General features: G+C 38.1%; 1 protein-coding gene across 1 annotated transcript in view; it reads left to right on the top strand.

Annotated features, from left to right (window-relative positions):
- The window catches only part of EDIL3 (EGF like repeats and discoidin domains 3), a 227730-nt gene that overhangs the window by 181353 nt on the left and 25678 nt on the right, over positions 1-20699 (top strand). Inside the window, exons 7-9 of the mRNA XM_030467107.1 lie at positions 11414-11569; positions 12633-12777; positions 17612-17796. Of these exons, the coding sequence (XP_030322967.1) occupies positions 11414-11569; positions 12633-12777; positions 17612-17796 (486 nt within the window). The remainder of the gene's footprint in view (positions 1-11413; positions 11570-12632; positions 12778-17611; positions 17797-20699) is intronic.

Genomic DNA, 20699 nt, shown 5'->3' with positions numbered 1-20699 from the left:
GGAGTCTGTTTCTCTGTGTAATTACCCAGATACTCCCCTATGTCCCATAACTTAGTATCTATTTGATGTCATCTTATACACCCACACAAATTTGAACAACTTTTGATTGAGTTTTCAGGTGCACAAAAGCAGTCATTTCAGAGTGAGCATCCCTGTGGCAACAGAAACTTATTGATGTTATAATCACTATCCATAACATGCTATGTCAGCCTGCATGCCACCTTCCCTTACTTACTCCATGTAATATGTCAGAACAAGTGAAGTAACAGTACTTTTAAATGTATTGTCACATATTCTGACTTACTAGTTCCTCACACTTAATTGTCCTGACATTAAAAATCATGAAACCAGCAAGTGTGGCACACTGAAATGAGGAAACGTGTGCCTGGCTTCTTGCATCAATAATATGTTTCATGTGGAGGTGCCCCAGCACCTGTGTGTAATTTACTCCTGTAGGAAGGACAGTGCCTAAATGCATAAGATCATAGAATTGTAGAATCATTGAATGGTTCAACCTGGGATGGACCTTAAAGATTATTTAGTTCAAACCTCTGTGACACTTTCCACTAGCCCAAATTTCTCAATTTTGCCACTAAGTTTGCTGTATGCGATGCCATGCTTATTGCCACCAACCACCTCCACACTTCCCTGTGCCTTAGCAGAGCCTCCAGAGGATCCGTGTTCTTGCTGGGCACAGAGGTGAGATGAACTGGCCTGTAATTCCTGAAGTCTTCCTTTTTTTCATTTCTTCCTATTCCAGCAAGTGAGAATTTCATCAGACTTCCATTACTTCTCAGAAATGATAGAAAGCATCTTACTGTCTGCATGATGGATACTAGAGTAGTGTGCGATAGTTGAACAAGTTATGTATGTTTTGATCACTCAGTTTTAAAAACAGCAAAGCAAACAATCCTCACTTGTAGTTAGACTTCTACTAGGACTGATCTCAAGATCAGTCTTGAAACTTGCTGTTACAAGTTAGGTCATTGAAGCTGATGTTCAGAAAATAAGGTTCAAGAAAAAGTGAAATCAATTTTTTGTTGGTTTTTTTTTTTTTTTCCCCATTGTACTGGGTCATGTAATTAGTTACCTCTGTGTTAGTGGTCCTGGAGCAGTACATGTATGCTGAATTGATATGGGTATTGTTCCAAATGTGTGCTTCATATGCAGAGCAATCTGCAGTGTGAAAACAGAGGCAAAATCTTGGTACAGGTGTAGCTGTAGAGAAGCAAGATAGTCCATGACTGCATCTCTGTATTTCTCTGCAATTTTACAGAGAGTGGGGAAAAATTAATTTTTTATATAGGCTGTTGGAAGTCTGGGAAGTAAACAGCACTATAATAGTATGGCAGAAAACAAGGGCTAAAGTAAACTCATACTCCTTGACCTCCCTGGATATGGTGGCATGTTCTTGTCATATCTAATTTCAGTGATACCTCAATTCTGTGGACTGAAAAATAGGTTTTAATTTCCCACTTGCACTCTTAAACTTCTCATTCCATCAGTCATCAAGATAAAGAGACCTAGTTCAGGTCTGGAGTTTTTCAGTGAGACTTTTCAACTCTTGAGGCTTTTTCTTTGTCTATTACAGAATCAAGCAACTTTTAATGTTTTTAATCTAATCTACCACCTATCAGCTTTTGGAGAAGGAAAAAGTGTTTTAAGGATAAATGCAGAGATAATTAAAATGACTGAACAGTCTCATCGACGGGTAACATTTTGTGTTTGTATATCAGCACTTTTTTCTATTGATTCATTTCAAGACATAGAGAAAAATATGTTTTGAGTGTGTTTGTTATGATTCAACCAATATTCAGCTAATTTCTTAAGGCTCTGGAGGAATTAATCATTGGAGCCACCTTTTCATTTTCTGTAACAGCATCTGCAGGTAGAGAAATCATTTGAATGGATGATATTTTCATCAGTCACAAAGCCATCTGTCAGCTATGTGTTTACTAATCTGCCTCTTTATTCCACTTGTGGCCATCTAAAAGCCTTGGCCTCTCTCCCTACACAACCAATCTCATAACAACTAACAGATTATTCTCAAAGATAACAATACGTGGGCAGGATTGCTTTCACATATTCCTGTTTTCCCATTTGTCTTTCTCCCACAAATTTTGTCATTAATATCAACACATTCTAACAGTTTCCCTAATTACCAAATCAGTCAGAAGTCTTAGTTACATCTTGAACTTCCGTATGATTTAGTTTCTCTGTGGGAAGAGCAAAAGGCTGGCATGGCTAACATGGTAGGTAGCATAAAACCAGCTGTGGCTGGTAGGCTTATTTGAAAATAAAAATTTCTGTAGGTATACATGACTAGGAGAACCTTGACATAGGAAGAAAGTTAATAAAGATGTGTATTATATTGTGTGGTTCATTACTGATCTGCATTTTCATACTGATAGAGGAAGAGTAGCTAAAGTGTGATAGGATGAGAAATGCGTACTGACGAGGAGCCCACAATCACACATCTTCTGTGTTGCTTGTGACTCCTTGCAAAAAATCCAGACCTGGTTTGAACTGTGGGATTTGCAGCATCTCCCAGGGTTGACATAGGCAAGAATACAAGTCTATCCATTGCAAAGCCCTCAATGATCATGTCCTGGAGGACATGGTTTTACCATTCAGTAAAATCCTCCCCTTCCTTTTCAGTTGTTATTATTTCTGTAGATAAGCTGCATAAAAAGAAAAATAAAGTAGTGAGCTATGGTTAATTGCTCCCTGCACAGGTTGTTTGTGCTCCATTTGATAACACTTATCACTTCCTGGGTTTACTCTGGTGGAGGAACCAAGTAGCTTTAGTTTCCCCCATGTGCTAAAGATCAGCTGGGAATGTTCAATGCTTGCAAAATTCCAGTAGGGATCTCAGTGCCAGGAAAATTTAAAGTCCTGATGGGGATGCAGCAGTGCAGAGTAAAGTGAGACAATCCCCTCCCTTGTCCCTCAGTTGTCCCTCCTGGCTGCCAGGGCACACTGTTGGCTCATGTTCAACTTGCTGTCAACCAGAAACATCCCTTTCTGCAGGGCTGGTCTCCAGCCTCTCACTCCTCAGGGTGTATGAATATCCACAGCTACTGTGTCCCAGGTGCAAGATCCAGCATTTCTCCTTAAACTTCATACCACTGGCCATTTCCCAGCACTCTAATCTGACTAGATTCCTCTGCAGGGCCTCTCTGACTCAGTCAAATCTATTTAACAAGTAGACATATATACTGACTTTTTCTCTGACATTTTTTTTTATGGATTCTTTGACTCATAGTCAGAAGTATTCTAGATATTTTGGTTAAGTTCTTTCTGGGAAGAATTATCATGGCATTTAATCCAGTTGGATTAATAATATCAGGCCTAAGATCTAGTTGGCAGATGATCACAAGTGGTGTTCCTCAGAGCTCAGTGCTGGGACCACTCCTGTTTAATATCTTTATTGATGATTTGAATGAGGGAACAGAGTGCACCCTCAGTAAACTTGCAGATGACGCTAAATTGTGTGGGAGTGATGATCTGCCTGAGGGTAGAGAGGCTCTGCAGAGGGATCTAGACAGGTTTGATCAATGGGACAAGGTTAATTTTGTAAGTTTCAATAAGGTCAAATATTGGGTCCTACCCTTTGGCCGCAACAACCCCCACCAGTGATACAGGCTTGGGGAGGAGCAGCAGGAGAGCTGCCCAGCAGAGAGGGACATGGGGGAGTTGATTGAGAGCTGGCTGAAGATAAGATGGCAGTGTGCCCAGGTGGCCAAGAAGGCCAACACCATCAGGAACAGTATGACCAGCAGGACCAGGGAGGTGATCCTGCCCTTGTACTCAGCCTTAGTGAGGCTGCACCTTGAGTACTGTGTACAGTTTTGGGTTCTGGATAATAAGAAGGACATTGAAGTTGGAGAACAGGTCCTATGAGGAAATGGGGCTGTTCTGCTTGTAGAAGAGGAGGCTGAGGAGAGACCTTATTGCTGTCTACAACTACCTCAAAGGAGTCTGTAGTGAGATGTTGGCCTCTTCTCCCTGGTAACCAATGACAGAACAAGAGGAAATAGGGTCAGGTTGGGTATCAGAAGAAATTTCTTCAGAGAAAGAGTTCTGAGGCATTGGAACAGGCTGCCCAGGGTGGTGGTGGAGGCACATTTCCTCAAGGTGTTCAAAAGATGGGTAAATGAGGTGCTACAGGGGATGGTTTAGTGGTTCAGGGTCTGCAGGGTGGATGGTTATGCTTGGTCATCTTAGAGGTCTTTTCCAATCCTAATGACTCTCTTGTTTTATGATCAAGAAAAAGACAGGAGTATTCCCAAGTTCAAGGTATATGAAGGCATGAATAATAGCAGTGAACAATCTCAGTGTTCCTTAGCTAATCTTAAATTGCAGATAATTAATACCCATTTAATCAATACTTTGTAAATTACTTGGAATTTTGCAGGGCTACAAAACTCTGAACACTGATAGATTGATTAGGGGCCTCTTGAGACGACAGTCCAAACATAATGGAATTTTAATAATTCATATCTAACTGTGTTCATAACGACCAACATAAAATAATGACTTAGTAAGAACAAGAAACAGACCAAGGAAGTTTTCATACTCTCTAATCATGTAAACCTCTAAAGCATAAGGTAAATATTCTCAACAAAAGCCAAATAAAATGAGTGCTTTTTGGCAATATTCATACCATATGCTCCTCCATATTAGCACTACATGGGCCAAACCATTGGTTTATTAATGTTTTCCATACAAGTAGGGTTTAAAATATGATCTGATACTGAAGGGGGGACCTACAGAAGGTCTAGGGAAGGATTTTTACAAGGGCATGGAGTGATGGGACACGGGGGAACAAGGAAAGAGAGTAAATTTAGGTTAGACATTGTGAAGAAATACTTTACTGTGAGGGTGGTGAGACTCTGCCCAGGTTGCTCCAGAGCAGCTGTGGCTGCTCCATCCCTGGAAATGATTAAAGCCAGGCTGGATGGGACATGGAGCAGCCTGGTCTAGTGGGAGGTGTTCCTGCCCATGGCAAGGAGGTTCAAACTAGATGACCTCTAAGGTGCCTTGCAAACCAAACCATTCTATGATCTTTTCAAAGAAAGGTAAATTGCATTAGTGAGCTGATTTTATTCTCTGATTCAGTTTGCCAAATTTGAAGCTTATAAATAATATAACTGAAGATGGCAAAGGTGGTGATTTGCTTTTAGATGGTTGGCTGGGTCTAACCTATAAGTGAATACAGGGAAGACTTGAGGGATGCTTGGTTTTGCCTTACAGTATGATAGACTGGCAAAGCACTCTGGAAACATCAGTATCAGGAGGCTGAGTTTGCAGAGAATTTAACAGCAAAGTTGGGTTGGCTGGGTCTGCATCCATGCACGTGAAACAGAAAAGTTCTAGGATCAGAAATAGCTGAGTATTTAAATATTTTATTTGCAAGGTAATATGACACAATTGTGTTAGGAATTATTATATGTAAAGTGAACTATAACAAATGACCATGTTAGTTCTCCTAGATCACCATGGTTTTAAGATAAAACATGTTGGCTTTTCCTCATGTAATAAATCCCTTCCAGAGTGGCAGCAACAGCTGGACTGATATTGTGAATAAATCACTGTGTTACCTAATCTGGATCCAAGTTAAAACACATTCCGTACTGCTGTGCTGACTGCACTAATGCCCTCAACTAAATCTGGAGCATATTTGCTGACAGTGCTGATTAGGAGAGAAACAAAAAGCCACAGATGGGCTAGAAAGACATATGAGCACCTTATATCGAGGTGCCAGAGATGCTTTGCAAAAAGGAAGATAGTAGTAATTGACCTGCTCCAACCTTCCTGAACCTCATCACATGCCAAGTCCTGCTCTGCAGCCCCTTGCCCTTGAGGTAACAGCAGGGTGAAACAGTGATGTTCAGTTGTGTTCAGAGCATCTGGGACTTGAAGATGGGAAAAGAAACATGGGAGGGATCTTTCAGGCTCCCTTAAATTTCCCAGTATTGAGGGAATCATGTCAGGTTGCTCCTTTCCTGAATTTATGGCAAACATTTCGCCTGGCGAGTGTCCCTATTTTTCATCAGAAAATGTCACTGTGGGTGCTTTCTATCTCGCTTTATCAGAATTATGACTTTTAAAAGAAGACAAAAAAATTAAATTTCAATCCTTTAAAAACATGAAATCAGCAGGGAAGGCTTGCTGTAATAAATCTTTGAATGTCAGTATAACTTTGATCCCTTATTCAACCCTGTTTTTTACGAGTAATAGCATTTGTAAAAATTCACATAGTTTGTGCCAGAAAAGATGGAGAATTATTTATAGCAATGCTGTTTTGTCTCATAGCTGAAACAGGTAAACACTATAGTCTTCCATGAACTGTATTTCTATTTGTGAATGAAGGCTCATGTTAAACTACATTTACAGTCTTAAGGACTGTTTTGGGAAGACTTTAATTTGAGGATTTCTTGGAAGCTTGCACTGAAGATAAACCTCACACAAACTTGTTCTGTATGAAATATTTGTGGTGTTTTTGCTAACACCTACTCCAAATAAAAAAGGAGGGGAATATTTTGATTTATTCTGGTGAAAAGCCACTAGGTTGATCAGGCAGGACTTGCCTTTGGTAAAGCCATGCTGGCTATCTCAAATCACGTCCCTATCCTCCATGTGCCTTATCTGAACTTCTGATCTTTTCCATGGTATTCCTAGGCATGGGCATGAGGCTGATAGGTCCGTAGTTTTCAGGATCCTCCTTTCTACACTTTTTAAAATTGGTGTAATATGTCCTTCTTCCTGTCACTGGGGACTTCACCTAACTGCCATGACTTTTCAGGTATCACAGAAAGTGGCTTGGTGACTAAATCAGATACTTCCCGCACAACTATGGGATATATTTCATCAGGTCCCATAGCCTTATGTATACTCAGGTTCCTCAGGTGACTACTTCACTAGCATTGGGAAGGACTTTGTCCCACTTCACACCATCTCATGGTTCACCAACTTGCCAGATGCAAGGAGAGAGCTCAACAGGAAGACCAGGTCAAAAAAGCTGTTGGGAACCTCAGCATTTTCCTCATCTGTTGTTATTTTTTTGCTGTTCTTGCTCTTCAGGTATGACACATTTTCTTTAGTCTTCCTTTTCTGGCTGACAAACCTCCAGAAGCCTTTCTTGTTCTTTACATCCCTTGCTAAATTCATCTCTGTCTCCACCTTTGCCTTTCTGACCTCATCCCTATACAACCGGGCAGTGTCCCTATATTCTTCCCAAAATATTCTTCCCCAGCTTGAGCTGCCTGTGCAGTTCCTTCTTGCCTTTTAGTTTGGTTATCAGGTCTTGACTGAGCCATGGTGGTCTCCTCCCTTCCTTGCTTGGCTTCTTACACCTAAGAATGGAGAGCTCTTGTGCTCTTTTGAAAGTATCCTTAAAAATCTGCCATCTCTGTTCTGCTGCCTTGTCCCTGGGGACCATTTCCCAGGGCGACCTTTAGACTAAGTCCTCGAAGAGCTGGAAGTCTGCTTTCCTAAAATTCAGAGTTCTGACTGTGATCCTCAACTGGCTTATTTTCCTTAGGACTGTGAACTCCACCAGTGCATGTTCACTGCAGCCTTGGCTGCCTCCAATCTTCACATCACTGGTGATCTTGCACTGGTGACCATCAGGCTCTACAATTATCTGTAGATGTTAAACAGCACCTCACCCAAAATAAAACATTTCATATCATGAGGATATAAGGCAACAGGCAGGTTTGTATCTGCTTGTTACCCTGAGAACCAAATGCCTGATGCAGTTTGGGTGAACTGGGTCCTATAGAAGCTGATGAACTCAGAAGCCCTCAGAGGGCTAGGGCTAGAACTCAGAGCTAGGGCTGCACATAGCTCTATGGACAGGGTCTACATAAAGCCTTAATCAGATACTCTCCAAATAACTTTAGACTTAAGTAGGGCTGTTGGAACTGATCAGTCCCTTTTTTTCTGTCTAAGCAGTTTCTTCATATTTCTACACAAGTAGCTTCTTTTTACCAGGTATTTATCATGCATTGATACTTAAATTACTGGGGTAAATCCCTAAAAATACTATTGATCTTCAATCATCCTTGATTTTTTCCGGTGAATCTAGGTAATTACAGGCAGTCCCTTATAACTGAATAAGCTATTACCTTTTTTAAAAAAGATGTCTTAAATTCTCGCACCTAACCTAATGACTTTCACCTGTTTGTTTTTAAACACATCTGCTCATGTAATTAGAACATATAAAATTCTGTTCTAGATGTGAATCCACAAAGCAGAGCTTCTTAAGCTGTTTATCTTCACAATTGCTGCAGAAAAATACTTCTGAACATTCTTTTAGTGCTAAGAGAGATAGTTCACATTTCACATTGGGAACTTTGCTTTTTACTGAAGTACATTAAGTAAGAAAGATTTCACATTCCCTTCATTATAATCATTGCACTGCTGCAATATTTTGACTTTTGTTAAGCTCTGACTTGAAAAATATAAAACACATAAAAGAACCCAGACACAATGGACCAATTAATTCCTGGTGTATCCATATGAGCTGAAAGGAACTACAGAGAGCATGACCTTAGCCTCACGGGGATTTTGTAAGAAAGCTGCAGGATCTGAAAGCAGTTTTTCTCCTTTTTTATTGGTCTTTTCCCCCAAATATTGACAGAGTATGTAGACCTAATTGCAAAACACAGTATCCTGTTTTTATTTCCTGTGTTATATCAAGCTAAATACTGCTTAAATCCAAAGCTCAGTTTCTGACTCAGAGCATGGTGATTAAGAAGGACTCTAAAAGGAAAGATTCTATCTGTTAAAATAGAGAAGTAAATAAAATTGTATAGCTTATACAGAAATACAGATAAGGGTATAGACCAGACTTGTAAATAAGAGAACAAAGGCAGGTTTCTCACCTCCTGAAACCCAAGGAACACAGGCTGACCAGTGTGAATATTAAATGAGTAATTAAAAATTAAATTGGTTTTATTTCATTTTTATTATTAGCTAACCAAATCTTCTCTCCATTCAGAATTAATTTTTTTCAAGACTGAATTTCTACCATAGTACTAAATACTTGGGCAGATTACTTTTGGGTGGTTTCTCTGGTCACTATTTTTGTTTCTTGAGGTGAGAGGTTGATTTGTTGTGCATTAGAGATGGACAGTGGGGCATGGAAAGAAGACTATATGGGAATTTAGTATCCCATGGTTAAATCCTGGTTATATTAGAAATTACTCACTCTAATTAAACAAGGGGAAAAAATTCCCTCCTGATTAGTATCTGGAAAAACAGAAAAATTGTGAAAGAAGCTAAAAGAATATTAGTTGTTTCTATAACTGGATCAAAGAAAAATTATTTGCTGTTGTACTGTATCTTCCTTTTCCCAGAAAATGAAATGTGAAGATAACTAGCCAAGCTATGCAAAAAGCAAATAGCTAATGGTTGGTTTCTGTCTGGCTGTCCTTTCTAACTTGTTTTTGGAGATGGTGTTCCCTTTTTTATTAACAACTATGGAAATCTGTAAGCAACTGTTCTACTTGCTTGTTTATTAATATTTTCAAACTCTGTAGAGAGAGTTACATCTACATAAGAGACTTCCAGAAACCTTTATGTCTGACTGCTTACTATTCTATGTTAACTAAATTTTAAAATGTAGTTAGAGGGCTGACAGTAGTCTTTGGATGCTTTTACAATGGAAGTGTGTTTTGTTTTTTTTTTTTTCCTCTGGGGAACCTGAAATGGCAGGAAAAAATATATTTCCCAGGGCTGTAAAATCATCAGAATCTCTTCTAGTTTATACCTGTGTAAATTCCTGGTCCAAGTCCATTCTCTCCATTGCAATTCCAAACATTCTGGAATTTTCCTTGTATATATGAGAAAAATCCTGTAAAAGAATCTGATCTTTTATATTCTCCTCTCTCCATATGTCTAAAACTCTAAAATTACAATCTGTATTCTAGAAGTGTGTGAGTGCTTACTAATTACTTACAGAGGCAAATATGGTAAAACTATACTGAAATTTTGTTTGTCTGAAGAAGAAAAATATTAGAATCCCAACTATTTGAGATAAGTAGCAGAGAAATACCTAGACACTATGAAAAAACAAATTAAAAAAACACAAAAACCTAAAAAACTACAAATAATTCCCCAACCAACCAATCAAAAATCCAACAGTAAAATTCCTTCTACACTTCCCCATGGTGTACACAGTAAGATACTGAAATCCAGACATTTGATCACTTTACAGCCTCAGTGTGAGAAAATCTTGAGACCATACTTGAGACTAAAGGGATTAAAGTATTTGGTCAGAAGAAATCTGATCTGACTCAGACTTCTTGTATTCTTCTGGTGAGGCTGCTATACCAAACAGTAGGGAGTGCACTTGGTCAGATCCACTAACTGGGGAGCAGAGATAAGATTCATTTGGAAGTAGCCAGTTCTCATCTAGTTTAATGTATTATTTACATTGTTCCAGTTTTTTGCTCTCTATTATTTCCATTCAACTCTTTTACCACACATCTGCCTGCAACTTCATGCAGTTATCACAATATGACAGCACTTTGTTAAGCTTCATTTAGTGCAAAAGTTACACACGTCAGCTGCCTACCAGCAAGAGGGTGGGAGGGCACTTGTTTCATGGTTGACTTCATTGGAGGGTTGAGGTTAATGATGCTGGCTTTGTTGGATTTGAATATTGCTCCGGATTTTGTGAGAATAGAGTTGCCTATCTCATACTGTAGATTAATGAAGACAGCAAAATTAAGGTTGTCTGAATTTTATTGAACTCTCCATGCATGTTCTTTCATACTTCAAGGTACTGTGGTCAACTCAAACAAGTACATAGGGAATGTTCATACACATTGATACTCAACGACATTTTGATATTGAGCGTTTCAACCTTGATGTTTAAGTATATGAATTTTCATTTAGAATATAGGGAAGATCTATAATCTATAGAAGAAGATCTATAATTTAATTTGAATTTACCTCCACCTCTTTTGTATGGGATAGCAAACTGGCTTCTAATACAAACAGAAGATTCAGCCTTTGCTAAACTATCAACATATTGCGTTTACTTTTTAAGAAGGAAATATATATTAATAATCCTGTATAACCTATATATCCTGTATGTCCTAGTAACGCAAAAAACAAAACAAAACAAAAAAAAACCTCACACCCATATGTCAACAATATGTCTTTATATGTGTGTATGCATATACTTGAAGACATATACATAGTATTTAGTTCAACTTTATTTCCATACATATGTAAAATTAATGAAACACAAAATGAATTAATGAAAATTTAAAGACAGTAGTTTAAATGCTACATTGTTTTCCCACTGTCATTTAAAAATCCAGAATCAGAATCCAGAATCAGAATCAGAATTTTGTCCTTAAAATGCTTAGTGACAACACCCTGCTGTTTATTTCAGATAAACTTGCAGAAGAAGATGAGAGTCACTGGAGTTATAACCCAAGGAGCCAAGAGGATCGGAAGTCCAGAATATGTGAAATCTTACAAAATTGCATATAGTAATGATGGGAAGTCATGGGCAATGTACAAAGTAAAAGGCACAAATGAAGACATGGTGAGACTGGGTCATCTGTATGTTAGTACATCTTTTGGTTTAGCTGCCTTCAGAGGTATGAGGTTTCTCTAGTAGATAAGCATAATTGTCTGACAGTATGGTATAGGTTGACTGGTTATTTTTCCCTGAAAAACACCCCATCATTTTCTGTCTGCTAAGAATTTCTTATACTTTAATTGATGGTGGTATAAATACGATGTCCCAAGGCTAGAATAATACTGCTTATTACACTTAACTGATTTTCATTTTAATTAGTTTACAAGTAATTACTCATTACTCTATTTTCAATTTAGTTTATTACATCAGCAGATTAGTGTTAACCCTTAAAAGCACAGCATCCACTCATCAATGCTAATCTCAGTACTGCACAAACAGTATCATCCAGTGGGAAGCATGTGTTTACAGTTTATAGATGCCACTTATTTTTTTACAGAGTTGTGTCTACCAAGTGGCAAAAATCCCTTTACTCTGTAAATTAATATAGAACTAAGGCACTCTGCTGCCTTAGACATAGCTTCTCTATTAGGAAATTAAAATACTGTGTGGAGATACATATGAAGGAAGAAAACAACCCTATCTGGTTAAAGTGAGGATTTACTAGAAGAATGCTGATAGGTTTATTTCAGCTCCCTCTGCAATCAATGGAAGGGTTACAGTGCACTTCAGTGGGAGCTGGATCATGTTATTGTAGTAAAGAAAAAAATATATGTCAATCAGCATAAATAAATGGAGGCTAAATTGAATTGGGACTATTTAATACACTAATGAGAAGAGAAGACAATTTAGTTGCATTAGTAGCTTCAGTTTCTTGGAGTGACAAATTATAGGACTCGATTCAGTGCAGGTGTCAAACATGCTGATGCAACAAAATGGCAGTGTCTTTTGCTTAAAAACTTGGATGTTGGGAGCTAGAAATGGTAAAACAACATCTATTTGGGGAAAAGCATTCAGACAAATCTACAGAGATGTTCAGAAGAAAAATACAAACATTTTTGACATACAGAAAACAGAGCCCCCACTAATGCTCCTTGTATGTTTTTATGACTATGTCATTTTATCACAGATCTTTCGTGGAAATGTGGACAACAACACCCCATATGCTAATTCCTTCACCCCTCCAATTAAGTCACAGTACATACGGCTGTATCCTCAGGTTTGCAGAAGACACTGCACACTGAGAATGGAGCTCCTTGGGTGTGAACTGTCAGGTGGGTTTTCTGCAGTCATCATATCTCAGTCATCATCATCATCACTGTCATCCATCAAGAGCATTTTTGTTCCTAAGGTCTAACCTGAGGCAGTTTATTCCTGGTGAAATGCAGTTGGTAGGCCTGAGTTTATCCAGAGAGTTATTCCTTTCTTTTTATGTAAATTAAATAAGCAGCCGCACTTACCTAAATGATGTGACAATAGTGGCTTGGAGTAGTACAATTATAGTATTAAGGTAATGTGGTGGCAACCTAATAACACTTTATAAATCTTATTGTGCATATTGGCCTCCAATTACGGTCAACCTAGGAAAGGTCATTTATAGAGGTTTTAATAAGTACCAACAGCTATCAGTAACCACTATGTTATGTACCAAGCAGACCGTGAGACAAGCAAGTTTCTAACTCACAGTTACACTCAGCACAGTCTAGACTGAGAGCTGCAAACAGTTTCTGAGAGCTGGAGCAGTGCTGCACAGAAGCAAACTTCAGAGCTGGCTTGAGTCATTTCTCCTGGCTGCTGGGTGACCACGTGGATTTGCTGTGTTACACCCTTAGAGGTACCAAGGTCCTTCAGCTGCCACTGAGGACCGCTCAAGGTGCAATCAGATACATTTTGCTGGATTGCTTTACTCAGGACTTCAGTTTAGATTTGGTTTGTAGCTTTCTGAAAGAACCAGGGATTGTGTCTCACAGCAAAAAATAAATGAGCAAGTGTATCCAATATAAATCCTCTTAAGGTTTGCAGTAGCAGAAGCTATAGCTCATAAATGACCTCTAGCCACTCTTTGCAATGACCATGTTTCCTTACAAATTCAACAAAGCATGTAAATTTTTTATCTTTTTCAAATGATCAACATTTTACCGGTGGGACCGCTCCAATGAATTCATTTAAGAATGATTTTTATGTGGCTGCTTGCTTACTCTACAAACAATAGTCACTCAGTTCACGAATGATGTATCAAAACAGCTGGAGTCAAATAATTCTCAGTCCTCTAGTGGCATCACAACTAGATTCAGGAATGAAAAGTTAATGCATTAATCTCACTGTAGCCCTTTTCCAATATAGATAGGCTTGAGAGTAAATAGAAATTTCTGTCTAGCTTCTTTAGTCTATTAGATTTTTTTTATTATTTTATTTTTTTTTATGTCTTCCATTTCTGGAACCACAATTTAGAGTAAGTCCTTGCCAGAATGACCAGGAATTGTTTTGCTCAAGGAACTGTGAAAGGTAGTGAAGTGAATTCATATCGCTGGTCTCTTAACAATTTCAAGGTCATAGTTTCTCAGCACTGCAGGCAGCCAAGGCTCAATAGAATAATTTTAATCTTACTGAAAGAAGAGTATAATTATACATAATGACAGACTAATTCACTTTAATTCCAGGTGTTAGACAGAAAAGCGCTTTCAAAGGTCTGGCTTCTCTAACAAACATTGGTGGTGGAGAAGAGAGTCACTACTGAAAGAAACAAGATTGTCTTGCAGCACCTTATTATCATAAAAACTAATTATTTCTTAGGTTAAACTTCAGCCAAAAGTCCAGTATAACCTGTTATAGGTTCACAAATAGCTTTATTTATCAGCACCCATGGTCAGATCTTATTGAAAATCATGATCAATGCTTGGGGAATTAGCCATCAGTAACTTAGGAATTGGAATTAATTTTCATGGTCTTGTGTTCCTGGCTTACTTGTGCTTTGCATATATCTGTCCTATAAATTCCTACCCTTCAAATTAATGTTGGAGTAATCACAGCTCCTGTTTATTAGAATGTCTTTATTCATTAAGTTGTTATTAATGTTAGTAGCATCTAGCTGCTCTGTCTCTTAAAACCAGATAACTTTTCACACAATGGAGTCACTAATGCAATTCACTCACACACTCAAACATCTACATGCAGCTGCCTCTGCCAGTGCCAAACATTGCTGGTGCTCATGTTTGTTGGTGGCTGTGCACCAGTTCACTGAATTACTGAAACTTTGATTTTGTACCAGTAATTATTTATTACAGAGGGATGATGGTCCCCAGAACGTAAACATCCTTTGTGAGACTTATAGCATCTTCTGAGCATGTAATTTTCCTTTATTATTTTTTTATTTATTTATTTTGGCATGCTTTCTGTGGTAACTCTTTCTTTATCCTAACAATACCTATGGGTTCTATTCATACAAACTCACATTAATTGCGACACTGTAATATTTGCATGTAATCCTAAATTGCCCCCCCCCCAGTTCATCTTCAGCACTATATAATCTGGAAAGGAAACCTATATTCATTAATAGGAATATTTTTTTTTTTAAATCTTTATATTTTCAGAAAAGAAAAATATCACAGTATTAATCAAAGCAAAATCACCTTTGCCCTCAAACAATTGACCTGTGCTGCTTTTGCCAATACTGCATGAATCCTGCAGGACAAGATGTGTGTAGACCTTTTAATGCAGATCCATTTCTGGTTTTGCCTCCACTGCATCGGATATTTAATATTTCCTCTGAGGGTCTGAGCTTTCTTGAAAATAGTTGAGGGGCACGGTATAGGACACTGACTGAAGATTAAAATATTGTGCCCTCAAAAGAGCCAACAGCAAATTACTGTCATATGCATTCTTTCAGTCTGCAGATGCTAATCCACAGTCATTATTTCACTGCTTCTGTTTAATTGAGCTAGACAAATAAGAAATAACTGCAAAATTATTCCCAGATAGGATTAAAAATACAGTTATCTGGTATCAGTTGTCACAGATGGTGCTATCCAAAGCATCTTGCTAACTTCAACAGTTTCTAAAAATGGCAAGGGACATCGAATCCTTTTGCAGAGACACTGCAAAGCAAATTTTGAGAAAACATGGTGCAGTGAAGATGTCCCAGGGAGTCATGAAAACTATTATAAACACACTTCCATGAGGGATGTCTATCTACAGACACTAAGTTTTGTACTAGTTTGACCATTGTGTTCTTTTGTGCCCTAGCTTATACCTTGTCTGTCAAAATAGTCATTACCTTCTGTCATTACAGCTTCATGCCACAGGTTCTGGGAAGTGACCAGGTCTGCTGTTGCTCTCTGTGACACAACTCTAAGGCATTGTTTTGCTGCCCATGTGCATCATGTTCTTTTCTTGTTCTCACTGCTATTCTCATTCCCTCCAGCTATGTTTAACAACTGTCTTCCTCCACCCTTGGGGGCAGTGGAGAAGGAAGGAGAGTGTATAATCCCCTTATTGTGTGCATGCATGCACAAACACACAAGCAGACACATCTGCTGTTTCATAAATCAATAACAGTACTCAGAAAAAACTGAACTATTTTTGACAGATTGGACCAGCCCTCAAAAACTGTTTTGACAACCCATGCTTTTGTGTCAGGAACCTCCTTCAGATTTCTCAGATGAAATGCTCCTGCTGACAGCCCTCCTGATCTTGAAATGGTACTTCAGAACTGAATAATAAGTCCTCCTCAAGAGCAACAGATGAGTCTCTCTCATTTGTGCTATCAATTGCTCCCTCCTACTCCAGGGAAAATTGTTATGTTGTTGTTTTGAACCACGTAGTTCATTCTACAGACAAGACCTTTCAATTTCCATTTGTGCACTGGAAATGAGGTTTGAAATGTTGGTTCATTTTCAAAAATTAAAGGAACAGCTCAGTATTTCAAATTTTAAATACAGTAGTTACTATATTAAAGACAACATTATTATTATATGCCTCTAGTAACATGCATTTGCTCCTGCTGTTGGACCCCCCACAAAGACACTGGTTATTCCTTCCTGATTTCAATCCCTAATAACTCCAATTATTTCTGTGTATTAACCTACTGGAGAAATAAAAAAGTAGAATCTGACCCAAAGATCATTGCTAATGATATCAAAGAAACTAAAAAATAATCATGTCTTTAAATCTAGGTAAATGTACTGTGGAGAAAATGGAGTTTTAAGAAAAACAGAACCAGCTTTGATATCTAGCTCAAATAAAGTGGGAAAAAAAGAAATAATGATAATAATAAAGACTTTGAAGGTGCTTTAAATGGTCTCACAGTGCTTTTGGACTTATCAAGAGACACCAGCTGAGTTGGGTCATGGTCCTAGGAAGAAAGACTTCACAATTCATATGTGTGCTTTAAGAAACACAGCTGGTAACTCAGCAAACAATTAAGTAATAGGAACCAGTTTATAGACATGAGATGTGAGCATCAGGTAGAAAAGCTGTGTCTTCTTAGTGACACATAAAATCAAGATTCTGTACATTCACAGTGGTGATGCACTCCTCACAAAACCAGGTATGTTTGATCCTGGGTGCCCTCTCACTCAGCAAGTTAGGGTATGTTGAAATGTTATGTGCAATATAACTGTGTCAAGTCAGCTAGTGAGCTAACTAGGATCACTAAATTTTTGAAGTGAAAACTCCAGGACAGCTGCAGGTTTTTAACAGCAGAGGATGAAAGAAAATGAGAAAACTGCCTCTTTTTAGGTTTCAGCCTCCATCTTTCAGATTTTCTTCAAGCACCCATCAAACACGGCTCCACCCAACCAGACATTCTCCTTTCCTGACTCTCCACAGCCTTCTTTCTCTCAGCCCCTTTATGCACATCTTTTCTATTTTTTTTTCCTTCATAAATTTATTTCAGGATAAAATACTTCTTTATTTTTTGATTCTTCCAAGGTACTGTTGAAATAAATTGCCTTGATTTGGCTATTTTCGTTTGTTTGTGGGCACATTCCTACAACAGTCTTTATTCAGCCTTTTCTTTGAGAATTACTAGGGTTTTTTCCATAACAGAAAAATCTACACTTCTGACAGAGATAAGTAGATATTATCACAGACCTTATTTTGCTGTTACAGGTTGCTCTGAACCCCTGGGGATGAAATCAGGACATATCCAGGACTACCAAATTACTGCCTCCAGTGTTTTCCGAACACTCAACATGGACATGTTCACATGGGAGCCCAGGAAAGCCAGGCTGGACAAGCAAGGCAAAGTTAATGCCTGGACCTCTGGCCACAACGACCAGTCACAGTGGCTGCAGGTAAGTTTCACACACATTTCCCCAAACATTTATCTTCTTTGTGTTTCAGGTGTGAGTAAGGTTGACTGACTTAGGCTTATACTCATATCCTTCAGCTTCAGCTTCTTTCTGAGTGTAACCATCCTACCTCTGCCACATGAAGATGATGCTGCTTTGAAAGCCCACACAGGTCTTCATGTCTTTGGTAACCCAGTTGCAGAAAGCTCCTGCTCAGGAAAACCACCTCCACTAGCCAGACCGTACAAGTTGCCCAGTTGACATGAATTAACCTTTGCTAATGAGCACAAATAGTAGTTGCATATTTTTTTTACTGCCTTCTCCTCTTCTGTCAAGAGTATCTTTTTTTTTTTCTCACATTCTATCCTTCAAAAGCTCCCTAGAAAAGCATATTTATTTCATCTTTGTGCACACAGGCAAATCTGGCCAGTAAACTATCTTTGAAAAATTGAAATTATCTTTGTCTAATTAAGACTGCTCAAAATTACCTTCTGACACCACTCTGAAGCTAGCACAACTGATTCAGCACTTGAATTCATTATAAAGCTGTGCACAGGAGTTGTTTGCAGCCTAGAATGATTTATGGAAGTCGGTAGTATGCTAATGTGAAAGACTGCAATAAATCACTGGTATGGAAGCTTATTTGACCAGTCATTGACATATTTACATTTTTTGAACTGTAGAAAATAGCACTGGCTTGAGTTAGCTGCCAGTTTGCAGTGCAGTTCTTTGTGCATAGCCTCAATAGCATTAGACATGGCTACTAACCCCTTGCAATTTTTTCACATATAAATTATGACCTAGTAGCTTTTTTACCTACAGTTGCAAAGCAATTTAGCAATACAATTCCTACCTTTTCTCCAAGTTTACATAGGTAATGAAAGGAAGGTGCAGTTGCTTTGTCTAACTTTGAAATAGCTGAAAGATTTTTGGAGCAGCTTGTTGAAACAGCAGTTAGAGTCTTCTCTAGAGGAAATAGATTTTGTTGCTGTGGAGAAAAAGACGAAAATGTTTCTCCATCTAGAATTAAGTCAGTTGTATCATATTTGGCCCCATCAGTGATACCAAGAAACCAAGGGAGTGCAGAAACTCACAGAAATATTCTGTGGTGTTTCATTCCTGCTGTGGGTAACAGCGGATTTTTAATTATCTACAGATTGAAAGAGGATGCAGAGTTAATTCTTACATTCTAAAATTTTGCATGCTGTTCTAAGTCTTGGTGTACTTGAACCTATCTGAACTTGCAAATTGGATCCGACAACTTGCATGGTCTCTGCAAGTCTTTGAAGTATCAGGCATAATATTTCTATATGGTCAAAGAAGTACTCCTCTTTTATTTAGTTTGTCATATGGCTACGATATGAGCTCAGTAACAATTTACACTTTCCTGAAAGTTAGAAAATAAAAGATATTTTTCCAAAAGTGTATAATAACATTTCTTATTTGAAAAAAAAAATTAAAAAAGCAAAACCAGTGGCGTTGTAACCACTTTTATTTTCCAGTGCTTAAACTGGTTATTAACTTCCACGATAAGCTGATTGTCTTTAATTCAATCTGTGAGTACACATGGGCTCACATGCTTCAACACTAGGTAACAATTCTCTAATAAAGACATGCCTGCCATTTAAATTAATCCATTGCTTGTTTGCTGCATTTTGTTTAAAATGCGGAGTCTTGCGTTGTAACATTTTAACACACTGACTACAATTTTATCAACATCCTGCTTGCATATAGTTTGGTCAAAACATATTTGTCAGAAAAAGAATGTGATAGGTAACTTGTTCTTATGCCCTTTCTTTGCAGCAATTATGTACTATAAGGAATGATCCCAGTAGGGATTCCATTGTATGTTGAAATGGTCTTAAAATAAGATATAGATTTCTGTATTTTGCTTAAGTAGTTAGCCAGACAATATGGTTTTTCACAGATAGTTTTCCATGCCTTTTGCATTTTCTCCACATGCTTTACTTGGTTTATCTTTTATGATTTTCACTAGAAAGCCTATACAATTCAGTAAAAGCCTACTGAATGCTTTTTAAAATTGTAGTAGTTTTGTTGCAGTATGTGGATGAGTTGAACAGACTTATTCTGACTTAGGGTTTTTCTGGAGGATCTATCGCCAAACACCGTAGCTATCAGCTGTTCCTCTTTAAAAGCTTGTTTGCTGACACATATCTCAGAGATCCTGCTGTGATAATGGTTGCTGAGAGGGGATGTTTGCATCAGGTGCATGAGTGCTACTTGCTACTTATGGGCGGTTCATGGCACTTTTGAATGAACCCTAGAGATAAATTTTTTCTCTGTCATGAGCTGGGGTTTTTTAACTCAGTTTTCTCTCAAGAAAGAAAACACTGAAGCTATGATTTTGATTAAAATGCAGCCATTAACAAGTATGGTTTTTTGCTTTAAAGTGTTCTGGATTTCTACATCCATATCCTAGCTCCACAGGACATGAATATGAAGTATTATGTTGTTCTACACACAAACTGTGCATTCTGGTTTTCAAGAATATTCACCTTACTGGTTCTACCAGTGTTGAAAATCTGTTGTGATTTAGACTCTACTCACTTACAAACTCCAGTGATCCTCTCATAACACTTCTTTACAGCAAAGACCATCATTAGTAATGGAATAAATTATCTCTGTAATGTGGGGGAAAAGTTAAGAAGGGATGAGCAAAATCATACTTTTCCATCTTAGTCTTATTCTGGGTCTGAATTTCCACAGGAGACTATTAAAGGGCATTCCCCCTATTCTTTTAAAGATGATGCAGCAGAAGCCATGTCATTTTCCTGGCCTAATTAATAGCATAGGAACTTCCATTAATTTAGGTAACATGTCTTTTTAGTGTCTATGTACTAACAGGTGAAATATATGCAGTTTGGTGATCCTAAACAATGTATCTA

The sequence above is a fragment of the Calypte anna genome, chromosome Z (assembly GCF_003957555.1).
Source record: "Calypte anna isolate BGI_N300 chromosome Z, bCalAnn1_v1.p, whole genome shotgun sequence".
Taxonomy (NCBI): Eukaryota; Metazoa; Chordata; class Aves; order Apodiformes; family Trochilidae; genus Calypte; species Calypte anna.
Note: the sequence above shows the minus strand (reverse complement) of the source record. Positions and strands in the feature narration are given on the sequence as shown.